At 36.8% G+C, this 14,106-nt stretch overlaps 1 protein-coding gene across 6 annotated transcripts in view; it reads right to left on the bottom strand.

Annotated features, from left to right (window-relative positions):
* Positions 1–14,106, bottom strand: part of LARP1B (La ribonucleoprotein 1B) — a 39,689-nt gene that overhangs the window by 8,206 nt on the left and 17,377 nt on the right. For 3 of the 6 annotated variants that reach the window (XM_084519079.1, XM_084519077.1, XM_084519078.1), the window contains exons 8-18: positions 10,578–10,722; positions 8,840–9,014; positions 7,880–8,052; positions 7,162–7,533; positions 5,884–6,007; positions 4,822–5,027; positions 4,328–4,434; positions 3,632–3,792; positions 3,041–3,185; positions 648–757; positions 307–434 (exon numbers count right to left, since the gene is read on the bottom strand). In XM_084519079.1, the coding sequence (XP_084375205.1) occupies positions 307–434; positions 648–757; positions 3,041–3,185; positions 3,632–3,792; positions 4,328–4,434; positions 4,822–5,027; positions 5,884–6,007; positions 7,162–7,533; positions 7,880–8,052; positions 8,840–9,014; positions 10,578–10,722 (1,846 nt within the window). Of the gene's footprint in view, positions 1–306; positions 435–647; positions 758–3,040; positions 3,186–3,631; positions 3,793–4,327; positions 4,435–4,821; positions 5,028–5,883; positions 6,008–7,161; positions 7,534–7,879; positions 8,053–8,839; positions 9,015–10,577; positions 10,723–11,052; positions 11,787–13,477; positions 13,715–14,106 lie in introns of those variants that run through there. The other 3 variants (XM_084519081.1, XM_084519080.1, XM_084519076.1) reach the window with 3 other exon arrangements.

Here is a 14,106-nt window from a genome sequence, read left to right as displayed (position 1 = left end):
AATGTCTCATCAGATGACACTGTATGGAGTAGAAAAACCCTTGAAGTCCACTTTGGGTAGCATTTCGTATCTATTTACTGTATCTCATTACACAACACAAATGATTCAACACTTAACATCCTAGCCACGGTATCTCAGCACCATAGTTTGGTTTGAAAAAGCACATCTAGGAACAAAACGCATTTATCATTTGTTTAATTTTTTAAATCATGCTTTGTAGTGATTGATGGGATTTTAAAGCTACCTTATTGTGTAATAAAGTACTGATAAACCACATTTTTGTTTAAAATGGGTGTTGAAACTTACATCCACTCTGAAGTCCTCCAGTCTTCTAAATTTACTAAGGTATTCTTGCAGTTTGGGGTCAATGGCTGGTGTTTTGTGCTGAGAGTATTTTAGGTAAGCCCAAAATTTTTCCAGTCCATAAAGCTGACCTAATAATGGAAAAAGATAATTTTACCAATTTACGAAGGTTATAGTTAACTATAGTTAACTATACACGTGCAAGAATTGGGAGATAAGAGGAACAAAACCAAAAGCTGCTCTTGTACTTAGAACCGACCTTATGTAACAAGTCAGTGCCAAGGAATAGGATCTCCCAGCTAAAGTTACCCTTGTGTGAGCAGTGACTGGGCTGTGATAATTACCAGCTTCATAGTCCCTCTTTGTTTCTTCTTGGAAGTCCTTGAATATTTCTTGCCTGAATTTCTTTTCCAAGCCATAGCTGTAAAATCGAAACAAGCATTCCAATCCGTACCTAAAAGAGAACAAATAGGTTTGAAAAATCTTATCCATACACTTGTATGCATGCAGTTCCTCAAAAGGACCCAAGTTTTCAGTCTCTCCTTGCATGTAAGTAAATGGCTTAGTCTCATTTTTCCATTCTCACAAAAACCACTTCCTGTTCCAAACAATTTTTATTAACCAATTGTTCAGAAACACCTTTACAAATAAAACTGACTTCAGAACATCAGGTCTGTCACATGGTTTCAATTCACAAACTACAGACGCTATACACACATAAGAAATGCAAGACAAGTGCTTCTGTATTTTCAGGATGTGAGACCCACAGCTCCAGCACTTCATGAAGAAACACCTCCAACTGTTTTGGATCTAGCTTCATTCCATACCTCTTAGGTTTACTACTGGAGAGAATAAACATCTGACATCACTCTCCTCTCCTCTGCTGCCACTCTCTTTTACAACTCAATCACATGCTCCTTAATCATCTCTGAGCTGAGGTGCACATGCAACTTCATTTTACGTTACACAGAAGCTGTTCACTATCCTCATTAGCTTTGCTGCCACACTGGGAACTTTTTCTTAATCTATTTTTAGAAAGGGGACAAGGGGGAAAACACACACACACACAAACACAAAGTCATATTGCCAGAAATTACTCTTACTACATGTATTACTGTTTTCCTTCCACTTCAGAGTTACATCCTTTGCAGACTAATCTGAATTTTTCAGCAGGCATGTGTGAAGAAGTCTGATGTGCACAGCCAAGTGAGGATTAAAAAAAAATAATTAAAAATCAAACTACTCAGGTAAGTGAACTGAGACCGAAGAATGTTTGACTCTGACTCCCAGTGCCACACTGGCCATCGTGTTACTGTGAATGGTGAATTGCATCATACAAATGTACACCCTTATTTGATGGCTGAGTTCATTCAGTCAAAGGATAACTGCAATACCACATGACTGTAGGAAATGATGCAGAGGTTAGAGCTCTTAAAGTCACAGTTTGATCTAGGTAATCAATACATTTTTAAGGAACACTTCATTAGGGTAATTCTCATGCATCAATTCCAACTGCCTGTTTAAAAAAAAAAAAAACACCTCGCTTTGTGAGGTGTAAATAATTCACATAACAACACCTGCTAGATCTTGAAATATATATGTACCTCCTTTTCTAGAAAGTGAAAATTGGGCTGGACTGAAGAATGTGTGTATGATTTCTACAGTACTGGATACCATATAAGTATTTGTCAACAACCTAAGTTTTAAGGGTTTAATGTTTTGTTTGTTTTGTGCTACTTTGTGTCAGCCTGCAAATTTGCTAAATGTTAATAAGTAGGTGGTATGAAATTGAATAAGATATTTTTTCTTCTCACTTTTAATGCTAGCCCAATATGCCAATAGCATTTCTTTGAAACATAATACTGCAATATCAGACAGACAAAAAGAAAACCAGCATTTTTTTCTGTAAGAATCTGGATCAACTTCCCTTTATGATACCATGTCCTCTACTTTTAGCAAAAATAATCACAAAGAAAAGAACAAAACTGGGCCCTCCTTCTGTTCTGCGTTCATCTGTTCCCCCCCTTAAGGGCCTTTTGAAGTTCCTTGTGGTAAATAGATAATTGGATAATCTCAAAGCATAAAGAAAACTCTGAACAGATATAAAAATTATTATTAAAGCCACCTTTGCATCCTAGGGCCTTGTCACTCTGAAGTCTCAGACAACATATCCATACTTTATGATTTCCATAGACAGTACTTCCTCACTTGGCATTCAAAACGTTGGGCTGGCTACCTTGTCTCTTTGGCTAAGAGAAATAGAGGCTGGGGGCAGGAAGAGGGGGAAGTATGTGGAAAGAGGGGAGTAATAGCAAAGAGTTAACAGTGCAGCAGTATTTTTTCTGGTATTTTTGGAAGACAAGCAGTTCAAACAACTTTGATGAGATTAAGATTGTCTTCAGCCATGGAAGGAAAATATTTTTTTCCTTCCTTCATGGGAGCTTTACCAGGAACAGAGATGCCTTGTCACAGACAACAGGTTGCATGGTTCTGTAGAATATGGGACCAATTACAGGACAGGAAATGCTGTAAGTTTAGCTATTTATCAGCAAAGCACAAATACATACAAATGGGTTTTTGGTGTTAAAACAACCTGCACAGACTGCTATTTTAAAGATTTACAAATAGTCAAAGCTAACAATAAAAATGTTCACTTCAGATACACATAAACATTGTAGTCTTTAAAATGACTGGTAAGACCTCAACCAGTTTTTAAGTTGCAAGGAAAAGCTAGTACCTGTAGTGTTCTTTTGCATCATCTAGAGCGAGTTGTCTGAATTCTTCATACATTTTCCTGTTAAAGTGATCTCTCAGAAAAAAGGACCAGAAACGAAAAAGTGTGTTCATTTCTTGGGACTGGCCAATTCCCAACCGTTTCCTCTCTGAAGGGAGGAAAAAAACACAATTTTTTAAGGTTCCAGAATAATGTTTTCAAGCACTTTTTCATTAGTAACACAAACAAAAGATCTTCAAGGAATGTTAATTCTAAATGTTCCAAAAGTATTTCAATTAACATTAACTTGAGGCTTAATCGACTTATTAAGTCAACTAAATATCTTCTCTCAAGTACTCTATTTGTTTTAACCACAAACAATAACACAGAAAATATTTTTGCAAGATGCCAAGGAGTTTGAGGGGATTTTTTTTTTGGGGGGAGGGGGTCAAGGAATTTTAAGTTAAATGGAAATAAAAGATCATAAAACATACGCAATTTTCTTTTCCCTTCCCAGGAAAAGTTAAGGATAAAGAACAACACAGAGAAAACTGCTATCAGGTGATACCTGGTAACTTCTACCTAAAATTGTAGGAAGTCCATTTAGTGGCTTACCCATTAGGCATCTCCGATGGTATTTGTGGTACACCTGTTGTGTAAAGCCATTTTCCTTTAACAGTTCGTGAGAAGGATGCTGAAATTTTGGTAGAGAATTTGGGGTACACCCGTAACCTCCTGCGAGTGGAGCTCCTTCTGAGGGTGAAGCACTGGAACTGCTGTAGAAGAAACGTTTATATTCCATAAACAGTGCATTTCCCCAGAATCAGTTTTTAACTGTTCTGATCAGTGCAAGCTGTGTCAGAGTACTATGACCACCTAAAAACAATTATAATGTATGCCTGTGCTCCTGGTCATCCGTTTTAGGGTGCACCTCAAAAATCACTTTCTGTCTTAATATCTTAAAACATGGGCAGTTCTGGATGATGACAGTTAAGCATTACTATAATGCATGATTTGAAATGACCACTGAAAGGCAAACAGAATTACTGAAGTGAGCGTCAGTGCTTCAAGTAATCTTAATGCTATGCTAAAGATGGATCAAAAAAGAATAGTTTAGTTAGCTTACTTCCAAATGGATTTATATTCTAGGTTTGTCTTTAGTCCCATTTGCCCTTCTTCCATTGCTCATTCTTACTCCCACTGTATTTATAAATTCTCTTTTATTATAATCTATTCCTCCACTAGCAGTGAGAGCCAATGACATTGGAAAAAAAAAATCTCTAAAGAAACAGACAAAAACAAACAACTTACCTCACAGAGGAAGTTCTTGGCCTATGGTCTCTGGAATCCATCACCCAACCAACATGGCATTCTAAGGGAGGATTTGTACTGTGTCGTGTTTTTCTTTTTCTTGGAGTCTAAGAAAGTAAATGAAGTATTTATTTCCCTAATTTGATTTCACTTGTTTTCATCTTCTCAAAACAGCATTCTACCAATTTTGTATCTAACACAATATAAAGTCACAACACTCCAGCTTCATAACCTCAAAACTAATCTTAACGTAACAATTTTAACATCTTTAGATGTTACACTTTTTCATCATGGAATTCTAAGAAACATTACAGAGAAAAATCAGAAATAATTTTGTAGAAATAAAAAAAGAATGAATGTGGTAAAATTTTTGAAGAAAACTGCAAGTAAAAATATTTCATTTTTTTCCTTTCCATTCTTGTTATAAATTATACCCTAGACACAAGTTGTACAGGCTTTTTATGGATTTAAAAAAATACAGTTTTTCCATCTACCTTTACATCAATGGACTGTGCTTCTTTAACAACAGGGTAGAACCTGGGTGTTTTGTTGGGATCCTGTAGCCTCGGGGTGCGAGGGGTTCGTGGAGTGAAGCCAGGGTGAACATGGGGAGATTCTGGAACTACTGTTGGTAGTGATCGAGCCATCACCGCTGTTGGAGGTGCTTCAATACCGACTGAATTACAAGCCAGCTCCTCTACTACATCAGCAAACAGGAAAGAAACACTTAGTTTTCAAAAGAAACAGGCTTTGAAATCTCAAGCTCCTGTACTATATAATATCTTAAAGGTACTTCACTTCAAGTGCATCATCCCCAAAAGGATAATTGAATTAACAAAAAGCACTTGGTACAGACACAGTACAGACTTACTGCTCAAAATATTATGAGATAAATATTTCAAATATCTTAAACTATGAAATAAATATTTAAAACACATCTTCCTTAGAAAATTTAGATCCACTTCTTTGTTTTCTCCCTGTTCTTCTGCATGTATAATGGCAAAGTAAACAAGTGTGTGGAAAATAACATTCACAAAACTGTAAACACATCCCTGCTTTTTGGTGAGGTGGTTTTCTTCAACCACTTTAAAGATATTAGCACGTTCCCCAGTATACATTAATAACATCAAAATGCCTTAAAAGATAAGATTTATAAGATTTAAACATTTTGACTTCTCAGTAAGGTTATAAAGTAGAAAATTATTCTCACTTCCTTCTATCCACATTACCCCTAAAAATTCTGAAATAGAAAATTTTTCACATCGATAGCTCTTGCTTTACATATCATAAATGGCAAGTTACACAAAAGGTGCCTGGTGTTCTATATGGTAACACCAAACCAGAACACTACCTATTGATGATCATATATATCCTGCAAAGTACTACCAGGATCAGCTTCTTCTAATGTAATGGGAACTTACAATACTGATGAACACCTGACAATTTGAGAACTTGGTAAAGAAAAATCCCTTTGAGACTGCTGACTGAACCACTAGCAGAAGCTAAAATACAGGCTTTATTACGGACATTGTAAACAAGAAATATCTATCATTTACCTTTCTCTAACCCTGAAGACCCTGGAGGAATTTCCTCAGTTGGATCAGTGATTGGTTCTGGTGCAAGATTATCAAACTCTTCCTTACTAATGAGATTTAGCTTCTTAAAGTTCTCAATCTCTTGCTGAATTAGAGAAAACAAAGTGTAAAGAGAACACAATGGTTATCATCCTGAGGAATGGGTGAATTTCTTAAGAGAAAATAAGCCAGAATTCACACACAACAAATCACACACCGCCAGTATACTTGGTATAATGAAAACGGGAGTCCCTGGATACAACTTAAAAAAAAGCTGACATAAAAAAGACAATATACAACATTCTAATGACCCTACTTGCTAAAAAAAAAGTTATGCCAACAAATCAGAAAATGGAAGCCAAAGCCATTGACATATAATTTTTTACAGAAGAAACAGATATGACTGAGATCCTGCCCCTTTTGCCAAGACCAAAACAGTCTGTCTTCTGCAGCAATTGTGACAAGGAAAGCAGTTTGGGGGAGCAGATGACCTGCTTCTATCCATAGACTACTTCTAAAGAAAAGCCAGTACTTGTAAATAATGAAATAATGTTCAATTTATTTATTTATTTATTTATTTATTTTGAATGGTAACAAACTGAGGACTGAATTTTACAAGGTGAGTGGCAGCATCTCAAATCACTAGTGGTCCTACTCAGCTGAAAGTGGGGTGGGAGATGTGTGCATGTACACAGTATAGGAGAAAAAGTGTTGTTTAAATTGTTAAGAACACCACCACTGCAACAAAGTAATTTCTTTTGCTGTGTGCCATTTCTCACTGTCCTGTTCCAGTTTGCTGATTTTCCTGGGCCATTTTCTTTGTTGTAATAATTGCATATTCTGAATTCCACCTTTACTTCATACTTTCATTCTCAACATTCATTTTTAACTTTGTCAGATCCCTTTTGTACCTTTGTTTTTATGCACAGATAAAGGTCCTTCCCCTCACCATTCAATCATTGGGTAACTTAATATTTTCTGTGTGCTGATTATCTGCTAGTAATACAGCAGCACTGCCTACAGAGACACCACTTACTGGGCTTACATTCACAAAAGAAGTGGTTTCTTCCTAAATCAAGAGCAGCAAGTGACAGGATTGCAGTGTTCCCAGTTGATCTCTGCCTACAAAGTGCTAGAGTTCAACTTGTCTGTATTTTCATAGCTGTTTAATGTACTAAAAAACAAAACCACCAATCTCCTTCCAAAGATTTGAAAGCCTCAAAGATCAGGGGCCCAAAGGTCAAAGATGAAGAAAATTACCTTCATTGTAGTGTCATTTTCACTCTGCTCCATCCACAAGTCTTGTTCGTAATAGTATAAGCCATCATTAATAACTTTAGCAAGTTCTGATGTAATTTTTGCATGACATACATGGTTGCCAGTACGATCTTCACCACAATGTTTTCTCATATATGGTGGCGTCTGTGTTACAATCAAAATCTTGTTTACGTCCTGATCATCAATTTCATAATCTGAATCGCTGTCTGACCAATCAGTAGGTTTATTCTTACAACCTTGAAGCTGTTCCATCTCTTCATCAAACAAAAAATCAAGTTCTTCTTGTTCTTGTTCCTCTGAAGGTGGGGGTGGCTGTTGTTGATCTGACATTTGATCAGGTACAGGAACACATTCCTGAATAAGAGAAGGTGAAGCTTTTTATATTTGAACTAGATAATGATTATCAAAATGGGAGCCAAATAAAACATAATAAAACATTTTCAATAAATATGAGAACAATTCTCAATGCACAATACATTTTTCAATAATGAACAAATACAGCTGTCCATCAGAAAAAACACAGTATTTCCTTTTCATTGTAGCGAGCTTCAGATGAGCTTCTAGAGTGAGAAGTATGCACACTAGCAGTATTACGTTATCAAGCATCATCTATATTAAGATGTGAAAAATCCTGCTTTATAGTATAACCTTAAAGTGGGCAGGTCTTGCTTTTTTTTTTTTTTTTTTTTTTTTTTTTTACCTTTACTTTGACTGTGGATGTACGATGCCTCTTCTTCACTTCTATCCAAGGTTCAGAGTCCAAATCAGGCAAACTTGTAGACAATCCTTTAGACATCATCTGAAAATTATTTGTTTCAGTGTTTTCCTTTGGACTCAGCGAGCTTCCTATTCTTGGAGAACTTGGTGCAGACTCTAGCATTGGAAAACAGTAGTTCAAATTCCTGTTGTTTTTGTTTGTTTACTTAAATTATTGCATTGCTCTTTCCTTTAACTGCAGCTACTACTGTTCTACCTCTGGGGTTGAAGTTAGCATTGATCAGCATAACTTTTTGTTTTCAGAGGTAACTTTTCATAGTTCACTCACCATTCCAGCAGAAAACCAATTTAGCAAGTTCTTTACATGAAAATGTATCTAACAGTGAAATAAATCATCTGTTATTCAGAAAACAAGAATTCAGTTATCAGGGATGTATCTTCTCTACACCATCCACCAGCTCTATGGATGGGTGCTTAGCTCAGTCTTCACTCTTCCCATTCACTTTGAGCCACCATTTTTGTAAAAGATTTACTTGCCAAGTGCTGTCCACAGACAAAGCCATATTCATAACGTGAATGAGATCCCCATCCAAAACCAGGGCGCACCAAATAGAGTTAACTTTCAGCTGCTCTCAGAATGACGTGGATTTCACAACTAACTTACGATTACTTCTACTACTATTGGTAATACTAAAGGACTATAGGTCATCATAATTTATTCTGGACAACAGTCACAGCCATAGCACATAGAAAACATTTTTATTTACCTCATTATCAGCCGTGCCAGCCCCATGACTTGGCAACTGTATGGTTGCCAGGGATATCAGCTGCAGAAGCCATTACCAAATGCACAATTTCTATTATGAAACCAGTATTAAGAGGAAAACTTCCTAAGCTAGATTGACAGCCCTAAACTTAAGTTTCTGTAAGATAAATCCTTTACCAGTATGAGAGCCAAAAACTTGTCCTGGTATGAATTCTGGACAATTGATGAGCTGAGAAAAGTCCGTCCGTGGCAGACTGCATGGAGGAGGACCTGGAATTGGCCACTTCTCTGGATCAACCCTTTTTCTTATCCTCTGATCCACCGTTTCAACTTCTGTGCTGTCCTTCAGGGCCTGTAGGACAAACATATTACAACTTTAAAAAAAAAAAAAAAAAAAAAAAAAAAAGGTACATATCCAGCATCTTCTTAGGTCCAGGGAAAACAATTAACTCTTTACATAGTAATTAATAAAGGAAATTCAAGCTTTTGTGCTTGTTTGCCAACATCACTTTATTTTTTTTAGTACAGGTGTTGGTAACCTTTTCAGTCCAAGAATATCTACCCAAATTGTGTTTTCATTTCAAGTACCACTTCCTGCCGCTTCCCAATATGCAACCTCTTTCTCGTGTGAGGGCACTAAACCCACCTTTTTCTAGCTCTCCTATTCACACTGCTACTTCCCCAAACTAAACCCCAACTCCATGTATTTTCTTCTTCATTCTAAACAGAGCTAAAAGACCGTACAGAATCGGCATGGTCGAGGTTGGAAGGGACCTCTTGAGATTGTCTAGCCCTCCTGCTGAAGCAGAGTCAACCATTTTCAGCAAGTTTTTGAGCCAGGAATGGAGACCCCACAACCTCTCTGGGCAACCTACACCAGTGTTCAACCAACCCACAATATGTTAAAAAATAAAAATAAAAACATAAATAAATAAAAGCAACAAGTATTTTCAAGTATTTTTCCAGTATTTTTGCAAGCATTTTTCCTTTCTGATGTTAACATGGAGAAAGATACAGGAAGTAAGACCCTTGTACTTCAAAGTAGTTGAAGTATAAAAAGATAATTTTCATTTCTCAGTCTAGGTCTCCACAAACGCTTGCAAATGTGTTGCCTATTTTAGATCTTACAAAAGAACGCTTCCAGTATTTCTTGGACTGGCTTATTTAAATGTGACTTAAGGTAACTACATAACAGCAAGGCACTCCTCCGATGAGCAACATGCCAGAAAGGCTCCTACCACACCTGAATGAGTCTGCTACAGGGCAGAAAAGCATCTCCCTGCAGCAGCATGCCAACAGCTGGCTCAGGGACCAGGCAATGCAGTTAATGACAGGGTCAGCAGGGAGTTGGCATTTATCTTATCAGAGTCAAGGGAAATAACACAATAGGAGCCAAACAGCAAGTGAATTGTGGAGAACAGTTTCCACTTTTTTTTGCTTGCCAGCAGGGTTTACAATTTGGACAGCCTTGCTATTGAAAAAGTACCTCTGGACCTGAGGAAAATATTATTGCCACTGAAGGCATATAGCATAGTTCAGGAACATACTGTTAAAGTTACTTCAGCTTTGCAAAGTGTGTTATGATGTAATTTAGACTCATTCTAGCCAAAGAACAGACATCTGTAACAGCTGCCCCTCAACATCTCCTCCCCCCTTTTGTAGCTGAACTCCCAGAATGTTTATGAGCAGCAAAATTAAGCACTTCATGCAGCATTCTGCTCTCAATTTGAATGGGAACATGCAGAAATCCATACCAAAGAAAAAATCCAAAACTTTTCCTTTTATAGCCTGTTTACAGGATCCTTGTCATTACAAGCAGAGAGGATTTCTTTTTAACTTCGTAGTGCTGAATTTAAATGGCAGTATAAAATTAAGCTAAGCAAATTCCTATGCACATACTTATCAATTATTTTACCTCCAAAATAAGCATAGCATTTGTAGTCAGAGCTTGCACCCGGTGGAAGCTAGCAATCAATGAAACAGGCAGAAATCCTTGTTGGTCCATCTTTCTCCTCAGAAAGAAGTCTCTTTCCAAGTTTTCTGTGCTGAAATAATACTCACTAGAGGAAAAAAAGAAAAGATGCAAATATGAACTTATTGTAAATTTAAAAAAAAAAATCCTAAAACAGTAACCTAGATATTCCTTATTAAAGTCTTCCACTAAAAATAGAGCATATTTTGTCACCAGCAAAATTGTTCTTTCAACAGGTATATTACTATAAGCAAAACTTACAGGAATAGCATGCATGCTCAACATCTTAAGAACAACTTTTGATCCAGTACTGCACACAGGGATATAAATCAAAGCCTCATTGCAACATTTGCATATATGAACTGCATAAGGAAAGACTACGCTCCATTTCTTTCACCCGTTCCCCTTTATTACTTACATGACCAGAAGGCAACAACATTCTCTTAGCCTCCATATATATGAAGGACAACTACTGCTTACAGTCAGGGCATAAGTTATTCCCATACAGCAGTGTCAGTGCACCTTCATCCTCAACTGTATCTTTTCTTTTCTCAGTTTCCAGTACATTAGAAGGTTTAATTTTCCTATCTGAGTGTTGAGGCACATATATACACTCTGAACCATTACTTCAAGCATGCTTGTGGGAAGACGAGAGAACAAAAATAGTAATTTTGTATTGTTCACGAAACTGCACCAAACAGCACAACAGTTCATGAAGAAAGGTAAAGTCTAAAAGAATAAAAGATACTTAGTGGGTAAGGAGAACAGGAACAATGACCGTTAATGAATCTGACAATACCATAGAACAAGAGAGACAAGGGACAGAGAAATAGCAGAAACACATCACCTTAAAAAACAAAGTTGCTGTATGAAATGCTACAGTTGTCAAGATGTTTTATGCTTAGTGATGAAAAAAAGTAAAGAATTCAAATCATGATCTGACACAGAAAGCAAGGGAATGAGAAAACAACCTATGAAAAAAAAATGGAAAAAAAAATAATGACAACTAAGATCTAGGCCTTTCACAGGGTTTACAAATCATATCATAATTTAGCATACTACATCCAAGGAATAGTACTACTCATCAGGTTCAGGAAAAAGTAGGTAGTGAAATATTTAATGGAGAGATGAAGAACAATTAGAGTTCCGTGACTTAAAAACAGAGGTAGTGAAAAATAAAACATGAGAGCATTAAAACACTGAGGAGGAAAAAAAAAAAAAAAAAAAAAAAGAAAAACCACATGCAAATATAAAGTTAATTCTAATTCCAGCAAAGAATAAAACGCTAAGTGTCTCCACTGAAGTTGGGCTCAAGGCCAACCAAAAGGAGAGGACTGTGATGCCATCATTGACCCAAGGAGAAGCTTGATACCATTTCTTTTTAAAACTTTTGGTAGCTACAGAAACTTGAAGCAAAAGCTGTCTATAAGAAACACTCAGCTCCAAGACCGAATGAATGCAAAACCCTTGAAGTTGGGCAATAAGATGTATGACAGATGAAAACTGCCATTAATTCATAGCAAACAGAGAAGAGAATAACGCTTTCAGAGAATTAAGCTCTTACTCAGAACTAAATGAGTTGATCAGTGAAGCAACTGTGCACAAAAGTTTCTTTCAAGAATATTCTATTTACTGTTCTGAACCGCTATGTTTCTTTTCCCCTCCCAATCTAGAAGATAAACAAGTACAAAAGCCATATCAACGTTGTACTAATGTTACCTTTACAGGCATACAGTAAAGGTAAAATCTTGTATTGATTCACCTAGTTAAAAATTCCACAAGCAGAAATGGACAATGACTGAACTCGACTCAAACTGCCTCACTTGATGTCCATCATTCTAGAAAAAGGAATTTGAAAGAACATTAATCATAAACAAAGACAACGCACAAGTTTGCTTCAAGCAGAGGGAAAAATCTGAACACACACATACACCCTCCAGCTTTGCTTTTCCTTCTAATTTTCCTCAGAATCCTTTTATTCTTGAATTGATGCATATTTGGATGCGCATCCAAACTTTTATTTATTTGCTTTTAAAAGAAGAGGACTTGAACAGAGATCTACTGTATATTGCAGACTGAGGAGTTGTTAGGCACTGAAATTTTTCAGGCTATTTCAGTCTATAATTAAAAGTTTTAATGATATTGTATATGTAGTATAAATATTCCTCTTGCACATCAAGCTGGTTCTTGGGACAAGCATAAACTTCCTGATAGGAGCATACTTCTTACAGTAATTAAAAATCAACTCAGCTGGACACAGTTTCTAACATTTTTCCCTATTAAGCAGGTAAACACTTCTAAAATTCAGCAATAAGCTACTGAAAACATTCTCACTTCTTTGATATATCCTCACTTATCTTGGACTCCATAAGGAACTCCAACACCTAACAATTCCGGGTAGCATTACTTTGTTATACTTCCTTCTTTGGCATAGTCACTTCAATATTTTAGAACTCAGTTACGAAAGACAGACCAAACCACCTCCATCAAGAGGCTAATAATATGCAACTGATGAATACAGTCAGCTTCCCATTGCTTTTGTAATACGAGAAATGGACAACACTTTTTTTTTTTTTTTAAGGAGCATGAAAACAGTGAAGCTACACTCTAAACCTGCACAAGAATCTCTCTCTCTGTCATGAGAAGTTAACTCCATAACCAAAGTGTAGGTTTTAACCAGACAAGCAACCGATGGCTTTAGTTAGCCAGCCATGCCAAGTCTTTCATGGACACCTGCCAACCTCTTTTTGCTAAAATAAAACACAAATATAACCAGAAGTCAGATGTGACCAATGCTGTAACTGACATTTTTCTCAGCAGAGGGGGACATCATCATGTCCTACCTTAGAAGGTCTGGATTCTACACTGCATGCCCAGAAATCTGGCCAACAGTGGAGTGTCTGTGCTCCTCCCTCACTTGTCTGAGGACAGTGGAGGCCGATTATCCTGACATGGGGGTACATGTCCACTGTCAGGTCTCATAAGGGCCTGGCAGCAAGAGTAACAAAAAAGACTGCAATAGAAGCTTTGAAGTTGATAGCCACATGCCACATACTTTCTGCCCTTAAAGAGGCCTTTTTCTTCCTTTTTGCGTCAACTGTAACAAAAGAAGCAAGAATAAAATAAGCAAGTTGCTTTATGGGATACAAGGGCAATAAAAAACCACCACAAAGGCATCACAGAGAAATGCCGTTGCCAAGTACAGAAGATGAAATATCAGCCAGTGGTGGAAACTGTCTCTTTAAAATGAACTAGTGGTTTCCAGGCCCTTTTTGACATGTCTCCTGGTGATAATCAGTCTTCCAGATGGTTTCTCATTCCTAATGGTGTACACGAGAAAGTAAACATTTCAGATTATTGAAAAATCAAGTATCATTGCAAAACTGCTCTTTCAGTTGAATGTTTCAAGTGAAACACTCTGAGAACATAAAACTAACAAGACTTCTCAAAATGAAATTGAGAGCAAATAAGG

This window comes from Aythya ferina (assembly GCF_964211825.1).
Source record: "Aythya ferina genome assembly, chromosome: 4".
Taxonomy (NCBI): domain Eukaryota; kingdom Metazoa; phylum Chordata; class Aves; order Anseriformes; family Anatidae; genus Aythya; species Aythya ferina.
The sequence above is the reverse complement of the archived record's forward strand: the minus strand, read 5'-3'. Positions and strand labels throughout refer to the sequence as shown.